At 52.2% G+C, this 21,876-nt stretch overlaps 2 protein-coding genes across 2 annotated transcripts; both read left to right on the plus strand.

Annotated features, from left to right (window-relative positions):
• Window positions 1-12,831: 12,831 nt before the first annotated feature.
• On the plus strand, window positions 12,832-14,461 carry BXZ73DRAFT_83113 (uncharacterized protein; the record flags this gene model as incomplete). Its single annotated transcript, XM_048023861.1, has 9 exons — window positions 12,832-13,032; window positions 13,095-13,098; window positions 13,154-13,215; window positions 13,370-13,439; window positions 13,796-13,836; window positions 13,930-13,938; window positions 14,004-14,006; window positions 14,085-14,191; window positions 14,314-14,461. The coding sequence occupies 9 exons, from the start codon at window positions 12,832-12,834 to the stop codon at window positions 14,459-14,461; spliced, it is 645 nt and encodes a 214-aa protein (XP_047871137.1).
• Window positions 14,462-17,699: 3,238 nt separating this feature from the next.
• On the plus strand, window positions 17,700-19,456 carry BXZ73DRAFT_83115 (uncharacterized protein; the record flags this gene model as incomplete). The annotated part of the gene is made up of 7 exons (XM_048023862.1): window positions 17,700-17,740; window positions 17,790-17,963; window positions 18,075-18,106; window positions 18,163-18,791; window positions 18,845-18,920; window positions 19,003-19,273; window positions 19,348-19,456. 7 exons carry the CDS (start codon window positions 17,700-17,702, stop codon window positions 19,454-19,456), a joined length of 1,332 nt encoding a protein of 443 aa, XP_047871138.1.
• Window positions 19,457-21,876: the final 2,420 nt, after the last annotated feature.

Consider the following 21,876-nt stretch of genomic DNA (forward strand, 5'->3'; position numbering starts at 1 on the left):
GTGCGAGAGGGAGGGGCACAGTGGTGCCGGTGAGGTAGGCGATGTTGCTGTCCGCGATAGGGGCAGAGAAGAGCGTTGAGCCGTTGAGGGTGAAGTCCATCCGCGTCGAGCCAATTGTGACGGTGAAACCGCGGCGTTTGGTGAGGAATAGGACAGAGAGGAGGTTGTTTCGTAACGCAGGGACATGTAGGACTCTTGTAAACTCAACATCGCGCGCATCGCGCCCTCCCAGCACCGGCCTGAACACCACCGACCCGACGCCCAACGAGTAGACGACTTGATTGTCTGCTAGGCGGATCGCGACGCGCAGGGGCTTGTAGTTGCGCAACCAGTGGCGATGGGGCATCATATGAGACGTGGCCCCAGAGTCTGCAGTCTATAGCACATCAGCATCGAGCTGGAGAGGCGACAGTGGGGAGGGGGAGCGGAGACTTGCGTTGCCTGCGAACTCGGTCGCGCTAGGAGCATCGAACTTGGGCGCAGGGCTGGGCGATGAAGCGTCAGCCTTGTTCGCGCGTTCCTGCGTCCAGGGCGTGGCTTTTGAGCCTCCTTCTTCGCCGCCTGGAACTTGAAGCACTGGGTGATCGTGTGGTTCTGGATGCCGCAGAACTCGCAGGTGACAGGGGCGGATGAAGCAGAGAGCGCAGTGGACGACGCAGGGGACGAAGACGCGGCCTGGGAGTGGTGGAGCTCGTAGTTCTGGAAGGCGTCGAGGATGTCGGTCTTGCTGAGGTTGTCCTTGAGCAGCAACGCATCGATGAACGATGTGAACGCACTCAGCGACTCGTTCTCGTCCTTGCGGATGGAGAAGAGCGCGTTGTACGCGTTGAATCGCGCACCAGGGCGGCGTTTGACGTGCGCGGCCTCGAGGGCGTTCCACATGGCGATAGGGTCGTCTTGTGCGCCCGCAAAATGCGCTTGTTGCTCGGGGTGACAGCCAGGAAGAGTTCACTGGCTGCCTTATCGTGACGACGCTTCCAATCGTTCCGCTCTGTGTCCTGATCCGCAGGTGGCTCCGACTCCTTCGCGTGCACAATGCTCCAGAGGTCATGCTTCATGAGGTAGGCCCACATTACGCCGCTCCATTGGCTGAAATTGCGAGAGAAGGGGACGCAGATGGGGGCGAGTAGGAAATATCTCGAGAAATACTGAATGTATGAATGCGAAACTTGGAGGGTACGTGCGTATAGTATGCATCTCCGTTTGTGTAGAGTATCAGAAGATGTCACCAAGTAGGAAATGAGGAATAATGCGTGTAAATACCAACTAGGACAGAGTGCAAGTGAATATGGCCACTGTTGCCCACAACTACTCGGTGCCCCACCTGGTAGGAAGGGAACAGGGGCAAGCGTGTTCAGGGGCAAGCACCATCATTGTGGGATGAAAGACTTCGTTGTAAATCCGCTCGATCACTGACCACTGGAAATGTCCTTGCTCTGACTTCAGAATCAAGGAAGAGGATACGAAGTTGTGCATTCTGCCCAGCGGTGGTAAACATGAAGTTGGGACATTTGTGAGCAAATTTACAGGACCAGATTCGCCGTGGTTATATTCAGACATTTCGGGCACAGCAAAGGCCTGGCATACAGATGTGACTGTTTATGTAGGTGGCCTTCATGTTCAAATTGTTGGTCAATGCATGGTGACTGGGAGGGACGAGAATGAGGCTAATGGCCTTTTTGAAGTCAAGATAACTGGTGAACCCGATCAAGGAGTCGTAGTCCTTGGTGAGAGTGATGTCATCAGTGGCATGAGTAGTGTGCATCATGGCTCCACCTACAACATTGTCTGCGGAGATGTGATTCAAGTGCGTGCAGGTACACGTCGTACAGCTGTGCACGCTAGCACAAGCCCCAGTTGACCGAATGATCTCACAGTGGGAGGCTCGGAATGGCGTCGTCAGCGGGTGTTTCAGAAGCAAAGCAACAGTGGCGAGCTTGTAGGACCTGGAGGATGACTGTTGAATCCTGGGCCTCTGGCGACTTCTGGAGATCCCACACGCACTCTAGAGGCTGTGGTGAGAAGATATATCGAATAGGGGACCAGGGATATACAAAGACGAACCTAGAGGCTGTGGTGAGAAGGTAAGGAAAGAGCCCACCCAGCCTCTGGTGAAAAGTGCGGAGCAAACCCTAGTCTAAGAGCAGGGATCTGCATAGATGCCAGAGTAGCTGCCTAAAGTGGCTGCTACAGTGCCACGACATAGAGTAGCGAGTATCTCGACAACTACTGGACGTATGAATACGAAACTTGGAGGGTACGTGCGTAGAGTATGTATGTCCGTGTGTGTACAGTATGAGACCATATCACCGAATAGGAAATGACGAACAATGCGTGGAATTACCAACTTCAACAATGACAGCAAAGGATGAAGGGGAAGGCGGTCAGGTGCGGCACTGGGTGAGCTAGTGATTGTCGAGGCCATGGGGGTGAAGCACAAATGACAAGGGCAGATTTGCAGCGAGTGTGTTTGGTGGTGCTGGCAGTTAGGACTGTGTGAAGATTGCAAAGATCAACACCGTGGGGTAGCATGGGTCTATAAGCTTGAGTCGGTAAAGTTCGCATGCACATTGTTTGGGTTGCTCTGCTGTGAATGCGACGATTTTTAAGGCATATACTAGCGCGCACATATAGTGGGCATGAACCCACCTAGGGATCTCACAGACCGTTGTGGGGGGTCCATTCTTCACAGTTAGATTAGGTTATCATCCAGGTCCCGTTGTGTTGCTGCTGCTGATGTAGGATATCCCGCAACAATTAACCACTCGACTGGTAACTGAAGTGTGGTAACGTGCTCACGCCCTTTGACAACCTCGACAAACGGTTCAGTCACACCTGGGTGTGCGTTCCTTGCTTTCCTCCTTGGGCACACACTTAGTGCCTGTTCGGTAACCCGACAGCACTCTCGGAGACAGTGCGGAAAATTTGAACTTTTGGACCCATCCACTCTACCTCTCGACGAGCAGCTGTGGCATCGCCGATTCGCCCACTCGCACATCGATGGTGTGCGCAAGCTCGACGCGCAAGAACTGGTCACTGGCCTCACCCTGAAGTCGTCAGCGCACCCTGAGCCACTGTGCGAGCCCTGTCTTGCAGGCAAGATGCATGCCAATCCGTTCCCTTCGTCGTCCTCGCGCACATCGCAGCGGGGCGCCCTCATTCACACCGATCTGAAGGGACCGATATCCAAGCAGACGCACCAGGGCTACAAGTACTGGCTCATCTTCGTCGACGATTACTCGCGCTATCGCGTCGTGTTCCTGCTCAAGCGCAAGGACGAGACGTTCGCTGCGTTCAAAGCCTACGTCGCGTGGTTCGAGACGCTGTTTGCGCGACGACAAAGGTGGCGAATACATGTCCAACGACTTCAATGCGTTCTGCATCGATCGGGGCATCGAGCGACAGCACTCGACGCGCAACAGGCCTCAACAGAATGGGGTCGCTGAGCGCACGAACCGCCTGCTCTCTGACGGCGTCACCACGATGCTGTCCGAGTCTGGGCTGCCCCAGACGTTCTGGGGCGAAGCCGTCCTCTCCCTCGTTCACGTGCTCAACCGTTCGTTCACCTCTGCGTGTCCAGACGCGACGCCGTACGAGCTGTGGCATGGACGCAAGCCGGACGTATCGCACCTGCGCGTTTGGGGCTGCACTGCGTATGTGCACGTCCAGAAGGACAAACGCAACGGTCTATCTCCTCACATGGAGAAATGCGTCTTCATTGGCTATCCACAGGGCATCAAGGGCTGGAAATTCTACGATCCACTCAGCAAGCGCGTCATCATCAGCGAGCGCGCCGAGTTCGACGAGCGTACTTCCCTGGCCTCAAACAGTCGTCCACTCGACACACCCTCCCTGCCCCTCCTGTCGCTCCTCTGCTGCTGCTCGACGACTTCGACAACGCGCCTGAGCCTGTGCATCCTGTGCCGCATCAGGGGGGTGTTGTGCCGCCTCCTCCGGAGCCTGCTGTTCATCCACCACAGGATGCGCAGGAGCCTGAGATCGAGGTCGATTTGCACGACGCTCCACCTGCTGGCCCTGCGCCGCGCGAGGACTCTGTGCCGCCTATCGCGCCTGTCGCGCCTGGCCCTGCACAGCGCAAACGCGCTCCAAAGGGAGCTGCTCCCACTGGCACAAGCCCACGCGTCTCTCGCCCACCTCAGCCATACTGGATTGTCCCTCGCAGCGAACGCGCGACCCCTACGCCTACCTCCTCTCCATCTCCTACTCCGGCGTCGTCTCCAGAGCCGCATCCATCGCGCGAGTCTACGCTAGGCTTGTGGGATGCGCGCGAACCGTCTCCTGCAGTCCCCGACCCGGACAAGACAGTACGACTTCAGAACGACTACACAGTCACATATGTGTTCGAGCAGCCTGAGGAAGAGGAGACCGCCGAGGAGTTCTGCGCTTCAGCCCACGCATCCATCCCATGACCTACGCCAATGCGACGTCGCATCCGGACGCTGCGCAATGGATGGACGCCATGCGCGAGGAGATCGAGGCTCACCACATCAATGGCACCTGGAAACTCGCACAGCTGCCCAAGGGCAAGCGCACCATCGACTGCAAGTGGGTCTTCCGTGTCAAGCGCAACGCTGACGGCTCCATCGAACGCTACAAGGCGCGGCTCGTCGCGAAGGGCTTCTCTCAGCGTCCTGGCTTCGAGTAGGACGAAACCTACGCCCCCACACCGCGTTTCGCTGCGCTGCGACTCCTGCTCGCCCACGCTGCGCTCGAGGACATGCACATCCACTCCATCAATATCTCGCACGCATTTATCAATGGCGACCTCGAGGAGGAGATCTACATGAAGCAGCCTCCTGGGTTCCGTGAGGGCGAGTGGAGCGACGTGCTACGCCTCGTCAAGTCGCTGTACGGTCTCAAGCAGAGCGCACGGGTCTGGAACAAGACGGTCGATGCTGCGCTCCTCGCGCTGGGCTTCGTGCGTGTTCGCGCAGATGCCTCGTTCTACGTCTATGAGCGTGACGGCGTCACGATCTACCTGCCCATCTACGTCGACGATATCACCCTCGTTTCGCGCTCACAGGAAGCCATCGACCGCGTCATCCACGACCTTGAAGCACACTTCAAGCTGCGCAATTTCGGTCCTACGACGTTCCTTCTGGGCATGCAGATCCTTCGCGATCGCCCCAACCGCGTCCTGCAGCTCTCTCAGCGGCAGTACATCCTCGATATCCTCGAGGAGTACGGCATGTCCACCTGCAACCCTGTGTGCACTCCCATGGATCCTGGTGTTCATCTCAGCACGTCTATGTCGCCCCAGACTGACGAGGAGCGCGAGGAGATGCGAGGTGTCAAGTACCTTTCTGCAGTGGGTTCTCTCATGTACCTTGCGCAGTGCACGCGTCCGGACATCGCCTACACCGTCGGCGTCCTCGCACGGTTCTCCTCGAACCCAGGGCCTCAGCATTGGAAGGCGGTCAAGCACCTGCTTCGCTACTTGCGCCACACTGTTGATCTCAAGCTCACCTATCGCCCTGACCCCTCTGCGACCTCGCGCTTCACGACGTACACCGACGCGGACCATGGCGGCGACAAGGACACTGGCAGGTCAACTGGAGCATACCTCGTCATCCTAGGCTCTGGCGCGATCTCTTGGAGCAGCAAGCTGCAGCCCCTCGTCACGCTGTCGACCACAGAGGCCGAGTTCGTGTCCGCTGTGGATGCGGGCAAGGAGATCTGCTGGGTGCGCAACATGCACGAGGAGATGCGCATGCCGTTGGACGCCGCTTCGCCTCTGTTCATCGACAACCAGTCTGCACTCTCTGTAGCGAAGAACCCGGAGCACCACGGCCGCATGAAGCATCTCGACTTGCGCTTCTTCTGGCTGCGCGACAAGGTCAATGATGGCGTCATTGCACCGTCGCATCTGCGCACAGACGAGATGCCTGCAGACCTGCTCACCAAGGCGTTGGCCGTGGCTAAGGTGGAGCAGTTCCGTCGCATGACTGGGCGCATTTGCGCTTCAGAGCGCTGCAGATGCGTGCAATTAGGGGGTGTTGAAGTTGGTAATTCCACGCATGATTCGTCATTTTCTATTCTGTGATATCGTCTCATACTCTACACACACGGACATGCATACTATACGCACGTACCCTCCAAGTTTCGTATTCATACGTTCAGTAGTTCTCGAGATACTCGCTACTCTATGTCGTGGCACTGTAGCAGCCGCTTTAGGCAGCTGCTCAGGCGTCTACACAGATCCCTGCTCCTAGACTAGGGTTTGCTCCGCATTTTTCACCAGAGGCTGGGTGGGCTCTTTCCTTACCTTCTCACCACAGCCTCTAGGTTCGTCTTTGTATATCCCTGGTCCCCTATTCGATATATCTTCTCACCACAGCCTCTAGAGTGTGTGTGGGATCTCCAGAAGTCGCCAGAGGCCCAGGATTCAACAGAGGAGAGGAGCGAGGGGTTGATGTGGTGGGCAGCGCAGAGGTGGGTGATGCATGCAGAAGTAGATGATAAAGATGCGGAAGAGATGGAGGACTTGAGCAACATGGGTGGACACGGAGGAGGGCAACGCCAGGCCACATGGAGGTGGGGGAAGGGCGACACGCAGGGCACATGGGAGACAGCAAGCATAGCCCAGAGCGGTAAGTAAGGGGAGAGTGACAACTGTGAAAGATGGAGTAAATAATGCTGGAACGGGGACTAGTAACAACTTTGAACCCAGGAGTAAGTAAGGCTAGACTTGTAGCTTTGAACACGTTAGCAAGTACACCTGGACCAGTGGGTTTGAACACCTCTGAGTGAGATCAATCACTTTGAACTAGGTAACACCCTTGAATGGGTTACTAAGTAAGGTGGAACTTGTAACTTTGCACATGAAAGTAAGTAAGGCTGTAGTGATAGGGCAACAAATGCCATGAATCAAAACTGCTTAATATATGCAAGGGCAGTGGCTCTGAAATTCTCAGCCTTCAGCCATCTATTATTGCTAATATGCAGCACATTCTTCTCATACTTGAGCTTGTCTCCAGTTTTGATGCCATATTGATACCAGATTTATCCACTACTCTGGCTGTAAAGTGATTGTTGTCGAAATAGATCACTCCACAAAGCCTGTATCTCTTCCCATTAGGCAGCTTGATTTCTGTTTCCATATTCACATTAACTAGTTTAGGAATTAGATACAAAAAGGGTGGTCCATGGTCTATATAGCTATAGTTTTTATACACAGCAGCATCACACTCTGAACAAACTCTGTGTGAACTCTGTTCCATAGACATGGTCAGCCACTCTGAAACTGACAATTTTCGATGAAGACCCATGCCTTTAGGGTGTTCTCTTCTGTGATCCATAGAAAACACCCAGGATGATTCTTTGGTGGTGTATTGAAGGTTGCTTGCATTGCATTTAATCCAGGCAGAAGTATACTCACACTGGGTGCAGCTGTATTCCATCTGCAGTCTAGGGATATCTGGAGTAAACAAGTACCTTGCTAGTAGATATCCATCAATGCCTTCAGAGCCTTTGCAACCCAAACTGTCATCCAAAGCACCAAGTATATCTCTGATTTGGTCACGGGAAAGTCAAGGAGTAAGGCAGCCAGAGTTTACTTGATCAAACAACTCTCCAGCAGTTTGAAGCAGGACACTTTTAGGTGCAATGTGCTCGTTCCATACATCTGCATTCTCTTTGTGCACAGCCATTAGTATGGTCAGAATGCTGTTGTAGGCACAGCTATAGTTGACACTGTCCCAGGGCAAACCATTGAAAGGGCAGCCAGCAGAGAGATTGGTGGTTCTAGGTCGCTTGGTAGAGCTTTCAGCATTATCAGAGGCTTTGCGCTTCCCAGAAGGCTTTCCCACAAAAGTGCTCACTGCAGGCAAGGCCTGGCTTCCCTTGGCTACCACATACTTCTGGGACACCTTGTTTCTATTTGGAAACTCATCTGTTGGTGCTGTCTTTTCAGCTCTTATCAGATCATTTTTTCCAGAAACAATCTGCCAGCCTGCATCCTCTGTGACATCTTCCATATCAAACCTGCTATTTGTACCCCACTTCAGAGACTTGTGCATTGTTTTTGGCACATAGTCTTCTCCCTTCCACTTTCTGAATGAGTAGATGAGCTCATTTCTAGTGATGCCAGTGACCTTTGGAGAGAGAATAACACGACCAAGTCAAGGTCTGGGATCCTCAGTGATCCAGTGACCTGCTTCAAAGACAGCCTTGTACTGCTTGTACTCCTCCAGAAAGAAACCCTTGAAAAGTCCAGCAAAAATGGCAGCAATAGGAGCGGACAGAACGTAAAAGAGCTTTGAATCCTTAAGGATTTGCTCTGCATTGCGTGAGCATTTGAAATTGGGGGTAAGCTCCTGTGTGAGATAGAAATCACTGCTAGGGTAGAGCTCCTACCAGCCAGGATAAGTATATCTGAATAGTTAAGATTAATGAGGTACAAATGAATCGTTCTTTATAGGGTGGGCTTAGACTGCGACGTGCGACACACAGAAAATGCTAGTCTCTGGGATTTTTGTTACTTTTCAATAGCACAGCCACTTCCTATGCATAGTTTTTCTACTTACTCCCATCACCCTAGCTCTGGGTTAGGGTTCCACTAGCGCTGGGTTTGCACTGCCACTTTGGCTCAGTGATTCACTCTCTGTTACACTTTGTAGTGCCTGTTAGTGTTTACACCTATTCAACTGGACTGAGGTAGGCGCTCTTTGGGGGCTTCAGTGAGACACTATGTGTACTATTGCTATGAATATACTCAAGAGTTATAGGAATTAATTCAATTTGTGAAGGGCTGATTTCAGCAAAGTGAGGCTTCTGTAAGTTATTTGACAACCAGTGGCTGTAATGCCCTGTCTCTGCCCATTGCACCTATGCCTGCCTACTGGTAAATCAGATCAATTCCCTAGAATGTTGATTATATTTGTGAAGCAATTTTGCATAGTAGCCAGTCTAGATGTAAACAAAGCGCTCATATGAATGTAGTAGTTTCAGCCCTGTAAGGACTATGACATATGGTCTATATGTTGTAACTAATGGTATGAGCTCAGATGATCTTAGGTGTGTTCAATGTGCATTGATGAGAGGGATCTCATATTTATGTCATGTGATACAGGAAGTGCATGTGGTGGAATGGGTTGAGTAACATTGGTAGCACACTATCTGTATAGTGTATGGCTGGTTATAAGCTTGTTGCTGAGCCAATCACTATATATGCAGGTACATTAGAAACCTCTTTGGAGGGCTACAAGACAGTACATGTTACTTATGTATTGTGCATTGCAGCTGCTATACTGTAGCAACTACTGCTTGGCAGTGTTGACTGAGTTATAGCACTGGGACTGGGAATATGCTTATGTAACATATATAATTCGAAAGCCACTTTGAAGACGTACTTGGAATAGTTTAAATCATAAGAAACAGACAAGAAATGAACAATAGGGAGGGTGTGCAATGTTCTCATATGCAGTCGCCTAATAAGGTGTGTGAGAAAAGGGTTACATAAGCACCAGCAGCGCACTCTCATCCCTGCTGCCACTGCTCCTCCTCTCTTGGGGGACTCTCATCCACCCTTCACCTCTGTAGCCTGGCTTTTGGCCAAAGTCAGTGCTCATGAGTGGGAGGATGCCCCCCTACAGTCCCTGTGCTTCTGTACCATGCCTACTCGGTGCACTGATTTAGAGCGGTGGTTTTGAGCCTAGGATGCCTGTGACATTGCCACTTTGGGTGGCCGGGTTGTTGGAGCACAGACCAAGTTCTGTGTGAGATGGATTCAGCATTCTCTTCAACTCTCTGGTAAGCTTTGGGTGTCTGTGGGTGTTAGGTAGGTATGCTTTCATATATTTGCTCATCTCCATGGTACTTTGATGTCACTGTGCCTCCCTTTCCATCCCCCATCAATCCCAGAACACTGCCAGATTGTTCCCAGGTGTGTGCTCTTTCTGTAAACCTCTCATTCATCCCCCAGTTCGCATTTTTGCCCCACCTGTGCGCATACTGACAGTGTGGGTTAGCACAGCATTAACAGTGTTTATTTCAGAGGCGCCCATTGCATCGCTACATCCACAAGCCTTGCATGCCATCCATCCCTTTCCTATGGTCAGATTGGTTCTCTAGAAGCTGTTTGATGCCCCTTTTGATTGATACCTAGTGCCTGATGATATCACAGCCCTGTACTGCACCCCAGGCTGGCCATTTACAGGTAAATACCAGCTATTGCCCCCCATTCCAGCTATAGTCACCTGCAGCTACCTATTTACCCCAATTCCAGCCCATTATACCAACCAGAATGCCCACCCGTGGCACTACCTGCACCTGGTTATTTATAGCTAGGTAGGTCCTAGTGGGTCCCTGGCGTCAGTTATTACAGCCTAGAGGAGGTTCTGTCATTATAAACATTACTTTTGACAGCCTAGAGGAGTTTCTGTTATTCAGAATTGCATTTTTAACAGCCCAGCAGAGGCCCTGTCATTAAGAATTTCACTTTTAACAGTGCAGCAGAGGTTCTGTCATTAAGAATTCTGTTTTTAACAGCCAAGGGGAGGCTCTGTCATTAGATACTTCGCTTTTGACAGCCCAGGGTGTGTGCCATCATTATATATATGCCTATAACAACCCAGAGGGTGTTCTGTCATTAGAGATTTCGCTTTTAACAGCCCAGAGGGTGTCCTGTCATTAGATATGTTGGTTATAACGGCATAGAAGAAGTGCTGTGATTAAATATATCACTTTTGATAGCCAGGGGATGCAGCTGTAATAATAACACAACACATACATAGTATTACAGGCCTTTGCAGGGCTGCTATTGTTATTGCTTCACCAGGGTTTTCTACAATGAAAACGTGGTGGGCCTCAGCATAATGGACTTCCCAGGTACCTAGGGGATTGTATTACATCTGTGGTCACCACAGGTGTCGAGAGCTCTGGTTGTTGAGGTCGAGCAATGTCACGCTCGTGGTAGATGGTGACTGGCGACGTGCTAGGGCACATGCGTGCTGGCCATACGACAATGATGAGGATGACAACTGGTAACATAGGGGCTGACAGGATGTGTGTGTATGGACCTGATGTGATCGTCCACCTGGTCACGTAGAACAGAGGTCTGGAGGGTAGCAGTGTACACACGCCGTCTATGCTCTTCAACACGTAAGTCTGCATGGGCCTGGCCAACTGCCACTTGTGCTGTATCACACACACCAGCATGACCAGGCCCTCGGCCTCAAGCTGTTTACCAGTACAAGTGGTGTGATGGAGCAGAGGCTGTCAGGACCACAACACCTGGGGAGTTTAGCAAAAGACACACCTTCATCACCTTGTCACATCACAGGATTTTGTATCACACCCACACCTTGTGGAGTTTGATTGTGTGATGATGGGATAAGGTGGGTAGGTGCATGCAAGTCTTTAGGTGCATGCTTCCTGCTGGCAGCAGTGGTGGGATGAGCATTGGTGAGCAACGCACCATCGTTGTTTATGGGCAGGACAGTGATGCGCACCTGGACGTGAGCCTGCACACATGTGTGACTGCTGCAACACAGCCTTTGCAGCCGACTCAGCTCCTATCAGGTCAGACATGGGTGCAGATGTGGGTGTGAGGTCAGAGTGAATAATCTACCAAGACTCAAGGCGGGCGATGTGACCCAAGCCTGGCAGGATGTCGGAGAGGCTGAGTCCTGAACCGTCCTAAGCCAGTCAGAGAGCGATGTCATGGCCGATACTTTGGTCAGCCCTGGCGATGATGATGATGCATTGAGTGAATGAGAAGATGCACTGTGAACGAGCCAGAGTGTTGCGGGTGATGGTCAAGCCCTAATGGTGGGAGAAGGGAAGCAGGCCATGGAAGAGGAGGAGAAATTGGTGGATGAATGAAGGACATGGCAGGTGCTGGCAGTGTGCCTCCACTTTGGGGTCATGTGGGAATCAACGCGCTTCACGTGAATTCCAGTGCTTGACACTGCCAGCACCTTGTTGTTCTCATCGTTCTCACCTGCCTTACTGTCTTCCAGCCACTCCGTGCAGACCTCCCCCACATCAACCACGCTATTCTCTCACCCTCAAGAACCTCTTCAAGTACTTCACCATCATATTCTCCTGCTGGTTGCTGGAACTGGCTCTCACGTAAAGTCCATGTATGCAAATAGCTTCCCTTGAGTTCTCTACCTTTCCCTACGCATCCTCTCTCACCTCCTTGACCATCCCATCTTGCCGTGACCTCCAAACGACACCCTAACACATGTGTACATGCAAGGCAGTGGGTGTGGGTTTACCTCGCACGCCCACAATCCTCCTTCCTTTGATGAACTCTGAGTAAGGCAAGGACTGACTGTAGCACACACGAACAGGAGCGACTACAGATAGAGTAAGCATACGTGTAAGGAGCACATAAGAGTGTAGGTACTTACTCCTCAGTCAGTGATAGAACAACTGAAGAGCAGTGTGAGCCAGAGTCCTCCCTATATACTGTCCAGGAGTAGCATACGTGAGCAGTGATGGGAAGACATATGGCGCAGAGATCAGACCAGACAGAAGATGAATACAATGCTGTACAGGATGTGTGCTCAAGACAAAGAAAGTCCGTAAGTAGAACAAGGGAACAAAAGAGAAGCGTAGAAGAACGGAAACAGAGAGATATGGAACAATAGGGCAGTGTAACTACATGCGGAACTACAGAAACTATCTCACAGTGTCCATATGTACATGTGAACCGTCTGTATGTACCAGTGTTCAGTATCCAATGTTCAACATCCTTGACATCCCGAAGCTCAACATTGCTGTCTCCCCTGAGCAATACAATTCCCACTCCGTATTCACCCGCTCACCTCTCGTAACCTTCACAGGCCACTACTCAAGTCCAGCATGCCAGCAATCAAGTCTGGTAAGGTCTTTGTCTCTGGCACGAACAGCCACATCACTGTCTGGGTAGTCAGGACCCTCCTCGACTATGGTTTGGCCGTCCACGGCACTGTCTATGTGGAGAGCAGGGACACTCACCTCCGCACACTGTTCGCTGACGCAGGTGACAAGCTCGAGCTTGTCATTGTTGAGGAGGTCACCATTGTGTGTCCCCTGCCTTTCTCTCTATCTCTCCCACCTCCTCCTCAACTGACCAACCTATACAGCCTGGTGTGTTCAACAACGGACAATATCTTGTCCGCTGTGCTCGCGCTGGCCCCCACAGCCATCATACCCACCTCTCACTATGCCTTGCCTGCTGCAGCACAGCTCATGATTGCGAACATGGTGTGTCAGCCACACCATACCCTCCGTTTTCCGTTGCTTGTTCAAATATGCCTTGTTGTCACCCATGTCGCTCATTTTTCCCATTGCACCTGCGTCGCCACGTTGACACCTCGCCTGTGTCCCCTCCGTTGCTCTTGTTACTTGCCTTATCCAGCGCACATGCCTTGCCCACCTTGCCATGTCATGCACGTCACCCCTGCGTCTTCTGTATGAGCTCATGCGCTGTGAGTGCAAGACCACAGGCAGTCACTGTGGTGTCACACTCCCCAACCACAACTCGGTAAAGACTTTCCATGTGACAACGAGTCACGACTGGTTTCCCTAATATCTCGCTCACTATGCTCATGTATGTTTAAACAAATCTATTTTTGTTTATGCAGAGACTTGTCTATTAAGAGATCAATAGCACTACTTGGAGCTCACCTCGCACACATCGGTGCAATTTGCATCAGTTAGGACTACATGAGCGTATTATATACATGGGTTAGAGCTACGTGAGCTTAGGTTTGCACTCATCAGAACCACATGAGTGCAGATTTGCAGATTTGCGGAATTTATCACTCTGTTATCTGTGTTACAGCGGCTGGGACGTCACATAGCCTGCCCGCAGAAGAGTCGCAGGTGAGCAGGACAACCACTGAGCCGTCTGTAGGGTGTGGTGTCATAGGAGATGGTGTGTTGGTTGCTCAAAGGTATGTGGGATACAAAATGCAGGTACATAGTGTGAGTCCAAAAGCGATAGCCGAGTTGATCGTAAGGTGCATGACATAACGTGGATCATTACATAGGTGGTGTGTTAGAGCTGTAAGCACTAATATGCAAGTGAGGGTTTTCCTGATACCACACATTCGCTGTTGACTTGTGCACAGTCAAAGCCGTCAGCAACAAGAATCCTGTGTAGTGCAAACAAGATGGCTCGACGTGGTATAGATGTTTGCCATGAGAGGGGGTCACCAGTGTACCTTGTAATACCCAGGTGTGCTGGCACCACAAGCATGGACAACATGCCAGGTGTCAGACAAGCCTGAGGGTTGTGGTGCTTAAATGACCTGGCACTACAATGAACTACTCACTGACTGTCTCACTGTTTGGGAACAGGGTCACTTCAATACACGTGAGAGAGAAACGAAATGCATACCTAATGGACAGAGAAGCACATCTTAAGTTCATTGTAAAACAGAGATACCATCAGACGGAACGTGGAAGGCTAAGACAATCCTCAATTGGTGAGCAAGGACACAATTGAATGTCCGCAGTTGAATAAATTGTGTCTCAGTTGTGTCCCAGAGAAGTAGACATTTTGATAAAGTGAATACACATGGTACGACAAGGTTCCGCAGAGCAGCGAGAAATTAGAAGAGATGTCAAGAAGAAATTTGGGGAACAGAGGCCTTAGATAGGAGAAGGGGATGTGATGAGGCTCGCTATCGCCATACTCTATCTGTAAGTGGTACAGGCACCCGCACTGCCATGGGTCCACATATCCTTGTGTGCACCACGTTCTCTGCCATGTGCACTGCTCAGGTGCTCGTGAACTAACCGTATAGCTCATTACAAACTTACCATGCACCCCGCCCATGCCATGAATCACCCTTGGAGGGGCACATGATCATCTACTATCATTATCATATCATCGACTATAGCTTTCTGTCTAAGCTACTAGTGTCTGTAGTAGATCCATCATAACTTGTATGCGGCCACAAAATGTGATCAAACGTCATATCGAAGACGAATGAATACCAGCTGCTACCATTCTGCTAAGGTATGCCCAGCACAGACACAACTAAGTCACATGACCTGATTGTGTCACACTCTGCAAGGGAACCAACTGTAAATTGATAGGCTTTTCGAGCACCCACTGTATCCTCAATGTCTCTTAAGAATAGTGTTGCACAGACATCTGTATACATTTTTCTTAAGCCAGAAGATACAAAAGTAACCAGTTTGTGGAAAGATAGTGATTCATTCAAAATTCTGCTTAGCAAGACATCAGCAAGATGTAATTAAGCGAAATATTACACTAAAGCACCCAGACAACCTGTGCCGAGGCTACACAGTACTTTGTCCATTGTGGGGCCAGAGGGGATAACAAAACAAAAGGCTGTGGTAAGCCAACATATCAGAAGTCCTGCCCATGCTCACCCTCTAAGCAAATGTGTCTGAAGGCCACTCTCCTGGCTCCCCTTGAGTCTTGACACCATGGGCTCTGAGGCAGCGCAGTCCTCCAGCAGTGCTAGCTCAACGACGCTGCACAATGGGTGTGGGAAGGTCTTTGCCGATCTATTGATGCTGATTGATGATAGGGTGGTGAGTCAAAGTCCAACCATGGTCCAGATGTGCCCTGTGCTTCCCCCAGCACATCGTCTACTGAGTTGTGACAGTTGACTTGTGTCGGTTGTTATGTCTCAAGCCCATTGCTGGAAAAACCAAATTGGGCTCGCAAGGCCTCGCAAGCAATTCTGGGGTGATCGGCCTCACGAGCAGCGAGGCCTTGCAAGCTAGGCTAATTAGCTCGCAATCCAACTGTGCGTCTGATGTCATCTTGTAATAGGTTACCTGACATCGTGATCTGTCGGCCTGCCTGTCAACTGGGTGTCCGGGCTTGCATCCATTGCCGATTACCCGCTTGTGCACTCATTATAATCCAGATATTCTGTTATAATCATTATGGTGTTATGTGTATAGGCTACAGTACAATGCAGGGAACTCATACAGACAGCGCAAGAACAATGGAATTGAGAAAGAGATATGGCAACATGGTATATGAGTTGTTGAACATTCTGTGGGTATCAGTAATAGATGACTCACTTTACACATAGGCGGCCAAACCCCTACCGCAGTGTCAAGCAATGAGTGCACTCTGCATGGGCATCAAAGGGTGGTCAGATGAGAAGAGGTACAAGACCTGTGCCAGGACAGAAAGTATTAGCAAGGCACGCGTGAATAGGCAGCATACACATACATTGATTGTTGCCCATACTCTGCCCTGCTGCCAGCATGAGCATCTGACATTGAGTCTGAACATAGAGCGGAAAGAATAAGCGAAGAAGGGCAGGAAAAGCAACCAACACAGACCTGAACATGAGATCTGACGTGTGGAGTGGTGAAAGACATGACAAGATGAGAAGGGAGGGGAGGACAAGGACAAGGCCAGGGAGTGAGTGATGTGGTGGAAGCAGAGAGAGGAGCGCTAGAGACTCGAGAGGCGTGCACTAGTCGTGAAATATCACAAGTCCCTTGTCGTCAGCTGGAGCGTCCACAGTGCTGCAAGGTTGCCGCAAGGCCTCGCAATATGGTTTCATGGGTGATAAGTCCTTGCAATCACTTCAAACACCTTGTAATCCCTCGCAAGGCACCATTGAGCTTGCGATGCCATCGCGAGTCAACCAGCGCCTCGCAAGGGCTCGCAATCTAATTAAAATCTGCTTACCAGATCTTCGGCTTGCGAGGCCGATTTGTTTTTCCGACAATCTGTCTCCATCAGCACCGTGTCTTTCAACCAATCCCTCCCCAACATACTACACACACATTAATGGCTCTATCACTCTACTGTCCACAATAAAGACTACACCATGCACAGTGCGCGCTAATCCAGGCATAGACGCTAGACTTGTGTAGGCTTATTGGTCACTTGCACGTGGTGTGTCACACGGATCACGCATAGTCATATCTGTGCTGGGCATACCTTACCATCATTTGTCATGCAGACAAAAGACGACCTGTCCCGATCTGGCAGAGTCGCGTAGTGTTGCGGAGGGCTCAGCTCGAGCCAGCTCTAGAGCCGGCTCTGAGTCATTCCGGAGCTGAGCCATTTGTCAAAACCGGCTTTTCCCAAGCCAATTCTGAGCCGATTATTAGATGCTAAAAGCCGAAATCAGCCATACTGGAGCCGCTGGTTGGAGCCAGCATCGGGCGCCTGTGCAAAGACAATGCTAGATTGTTAGGTGCCTGTCTCCGGAGAGGGTGAGCAGGGCACATAGAAGCTAGCCACAAGCTAATACTCATGTCCCCTTGCCCGAGTGAATGGAATTCCTTGCACCCAACTGGGTGGAGTGAGCTGCGGACATGAGGGACAGGTCACAGGAGAGAACAACCCATGACCGTCTGGTCTCGGGCAAAGTCTCGGGCTTCTGCCTGTTCAGTGCATGACTCTTGTGCTATGATGAGGCCAAGGCTCTGAAAAAGGGGGTGAGGAGACCACAGCCTTCTTGGTATATCAGAAGCACACAAAGCCAGCGACTCCAGGAGTTGAGTTCACTTGTCACATGGCCACAGCACCGCATGTCCGTGGGAGATCTTAGTCAGACTCTCAGAGTGTCGACCTTGTCCAATCATACTCTTAACAATCTTGAAACTTTCTACACCTCATAGAAGCACATAAAAAGCAGTTCTAAGGTACTCCTGCTAGTAATCACCACGGGTCACCCCTGGGTATTTTTGAGTTGACCCGTACCCGTACCCACGAAACCCGGACCCGTGAGCTCATGGGTCAGGGTATGCTCGGGTACGGCCCTTGCGACTACAGGTCAGTCATGTGTGACAACCAGAGTTGGCTCTTGCACACAGCTTGCCAGTCGTGACTCACAACTTCTCCCTTCCTCCCCCTCCCCTCTGCTTCTCTCCTTCCCAGTAGCTCTCAAACCTCAGCCAAACTTGGTCAGAGTACACCTCGACCTCCTTGGCGCATTTGAGGAGATAGAGTGGAGGTGGTATGGCATTCATCGGCTCAGTGGGAGTGCGATTACAAGGTGCGCTTTCATTTGATCTGCTGGTGAGCCTCAGTTCGTGACAGAAGAGTGACTGGGAGAGGTGCAGGGTGTGCTTTGATCCCTGGACCCGCAGCATGAAGTTCACGCCAGCCTGTATGTCTGGGCTCTAGGCCAGCCACCTCGTGAGTTTCCTCGTCTTCTGTGTCCACTTTCAGCACTCATACGCACGCCCGGACAGTGTATGGTCTAGACGTGGATGGGCATGCGGCGTGCGCTCGCCATACGCTCGCCCGCGTTCGGTGCATGGCTGGAGAAGCTGCCGTTCTCGGCCGTGACCCACGCGCTCTTCTTCAACCTCTGCGAGCATCAACCTGTCTCCCCTGCCCAGCCCCTCCTGCTCTTGGAGCCGAGCAACGTGGTAGGCAAGGACGTGCTGAACACGTACTTCCCCCGCTCCTTCCCAGGCGCATGTGCCGTTCAGTGCACCACCGGGCGTGCGCACGGTGGGGCACATGCAGAGGTGGGGGATACCTCTCCGACCTAGCCATGTCTGCCACTCTCACAATGTCCGCAACACCTATCACGATCTCCGACCTCAATAGCCTTTCTGAGCTGTTTACACCGCCCACACACCTGCAGAGCGCCCTCAGCGTCGCCAGCGACACCTCGCACTTCGTGCTCCACAACAAGGGCGAGGCCACTGCCCACCCGATCACCAACAACCCGCCCACCAAGTACCTCCCATTCCAGATGACCATGGAGACCATCCGCCAGCACAAGGGACAATGCCTGCTCTGTGGGCAGAAGGACAACTTGACGGTCATGCGCACCATCCTGCAGCACGGCGTGGGCACGGAGCAGCTGGACGTGAGTCTTCTCTTCCTCGGTGTCCGCTCCTCGCTCAAACCTCGCGGGGACAGCCCATATCGTGGCTGCAGGGCCTCAAAGCCCTCCCGGTGGAATACACGTGTGACGAGTGGACGAACCTCATGACATGTATGTCACCTTTGCTTGCGGCTTCGTCCGTCTGCGCCCTCTGTTTACCCGCCCCTCCCCCCCGCTCTTATCCGATCAGCAGTGTGCAAGCCGCACGCGCGCGTGTATGAGGACAACGTCTGGTGGTGGGTCCCCAGCACCGCGTTGCGCGCGCACATGGCCAACCTGGTGCCCATCTCAGGCGCCGCGACACCCTCGCACGCCACGAGCGAAGACGGCGAGGCAGACGAGATGGACGAGGGGGAGGACTCCGAGGCGCACGGCCCATACTCCCCCTCCGAGTTCATCTCTGGCATCACCATCGACGATGGCATCTCCGGGCAGATGCACAACCCCGAGATCCGGAGGAGCAAGTATACAACGCTCACGTGGAGCAGGAGAGGAACTCGCATGAGCCTGGGACGTCTGAGATGCGCGTGGAGAACAGGGAGAAGGAGGATGCTGAGGTGCAGGCGCGGAGGGTGGTGATTTTGGCAGGGAGGGTAGCGGAGGGCGATGAAGACGAAAACACGGACCTCGACGTTGGACTACGATGACCGCCACTACGAACACGACCATGAGATGGCTGACACGCACGGCGGAGTGGCACACGTCGACCACGTGTACCAACAGGTCCAGGATGAGTGTGAGATGGACGTCGATGAGCCCATCGACACGCTCTTGAGCGAGGACAACAAATAGCATAAATTAGAAGATGCGCACTCACCCCCACTCGCTCGCACGCACAGACCCCCCACGATACGCATAAGTCTGGTGTGTGTACATGCTCTACGGTCGCATCCCCACAGTCCTGGGCATGGCCTCATTGTTCTTAGTCACACCAAGGTCCTCCTGCAGCGCCGTCCTCCCCACCGTCTTCTGTGGGTACATTGTATGCACCTTTCTGCACCTTCAACACCTCTGACCAAATCCTCGGCCGCACGCTAGTCGCCATCGGCCTTGCGCATTGTGCGCACTGGTCAGGCCCTGCGTCGTCTTGCAGCACCTACTGTACATGTCGTGGCCAGACTGCAGCGTTCCCGCACGAGGTCCATGAGGGGCTGCTCGCGTTCGCACGGCTCATGTATGAGGCGAACTGCAACCTCGCCACGCATGCAAGTTGGAGGGTGGGCAGAGTGGGGCTGAGGACCTGGACCCCACCGTGCTCTCCACCTCAGTCTGTGCCTCCAGCACGCGCATGTTCGCCGCCGCCATGATGTCTGCAAGCGGGAGTGTGAGCACTTCAAGGCGCGTGCACGCCGTCAAGGAGTTGGCCACGGTGAGGAGCGAGGGGACTTCTAGGTCCGCCTCGCGCCATATAATCCCTTTTCATTCAATACAAGACTATTTATTACATGTATAGTGTGCTCTGAGTCTATGGGTTGTCACAGGTCGTTGAGGGTTCACCCTGCGGGTGCACGGGTCAGCTGAGCATGACCTGGACCCTTACCTGTGGTACCTGACCCACCAACCCGCACGGGTGGCCCGCACCCGTGGTGATCACTAACTCCTGCCCCTCAGTTGTGCCACAAAACATACATCCTTGTGCGATCACCGGCGCTAATCGATGACCACGGCTCTTGGTGGCTCCATCGGTTCGGACCCTGGCTCAGGCCATTAGAGCCAATTTTGGAGCCACAGCTCCATTTCTGGCTCCCTCGGAGCTGCCCGGAGCCGAGCCGAGCCGAGCCAAAGCCGAGCCATCGCAACACTAGAGTCACGTGCTATCGAGCGCTACCGTAAAAAACACCTTTTGCTGATGTAGAGATCAGAATGTTTCGTTGTATCTACTTAGCTGCACATGTACAATACTAGCACGACCCTAGTGATGAGAAATGTGAGCGCCCATGAGATCAAACCATGAGAATCTCAACCATTACTGCTGCGATAGTCTTCGGTTTTTTTCCACATGCTAACAGTGTCGTAAGAAAGCGATTTGCAACATTTCAGAGGAAACGGGTACATATTGTGCCCCTAGTGAACGAACCAGCCGCAGACCCTAGTTATGAGAAATTTCGCCAAGGCTTGGTCACGGTGCGGGTCACGCAGCAAACATCAACTCTGCTCGGCTAAGCTGTCGGATACTGTACCATTTTGACCCAAAGTTCATGTCACGCATCATGGAGGCTTATGAACTTTCGATCAATCTGTCACGGAGGGCCATGAACTTTCCGCCCACAGAATGTCACGGTGTCTATGTCGTGGAACGGACTCTGGACTCGCCCTATGTATTATTTTTCGCCTTTTCTTTGCCTTTTCCCTGCCTTTGGAAGGTTGTTCCCGCGCTTAAGCGCCCGTGTCGCGCCCTCACTTAGCACTTGCACTTCATGTCCTAGCCCTCATCTCGACCTCTTGGTCTTTGTGGGCTAGGTGAGTATCTCGATTGCCTGTATGTATGTAGAGCTATGTTAACTTGGTCTTTGTGGGCTAGACATCCCTTGTGTGACTCTAGCTTGTGTTTGCTTTGCGCCTAGTGCCAGCAACGCCTCTGCACCATTACATCGAGGTCATCCAACCTCAATCTACACCCATCCACCCCTCCCTCTCCTCCGATTGGTGTTCGCGGCCCACTCCCGCGTCAGTCTAATTTGCTGCCGTTCCAGCTGTCTGAGCGACGAAAAAACGACGGATTATGAACAGGGGAGGCATTGCATGTATATTGAGATAGTCAGAACGGAAATATCACGACGAATACCTAATCTAGCTTCATCCTCCTCTCTGGTCTGCGTGGGAAGAGGTCGCTTTCCGGATTAGGTACTCAGAAGGCGCTTAGATCCTGGCACGACGGAATCCAACTCGGACGGCGGACCCACCACTGCCATTGACATCGACCATCCTCTCATACTCTTCATCGTCGACTTGCGAGGGATTCTTCCAGCCCTTGGCTTCCAAATCCATCCCATCCATTGCATGCAAGTTCCATGGAAAGTCCACATTATCAAGTTCTCTACGGTCAGGCTCTGTCACTACCCAAACC

This window comes from Epithele typhae, assembly GCF_022376455.1.
Source record: "Epithele typhae strain CBS 203.58 chromosome Unknown BXZ73scaffold_160, whole genome shotgun sequence".
Lineage (NCBI taxonomy): Eukaryota > Fungi > Basidiomycota > Agaricomycetes > Polyporales > Epitheliaceae > Epithele > Epithele typhae.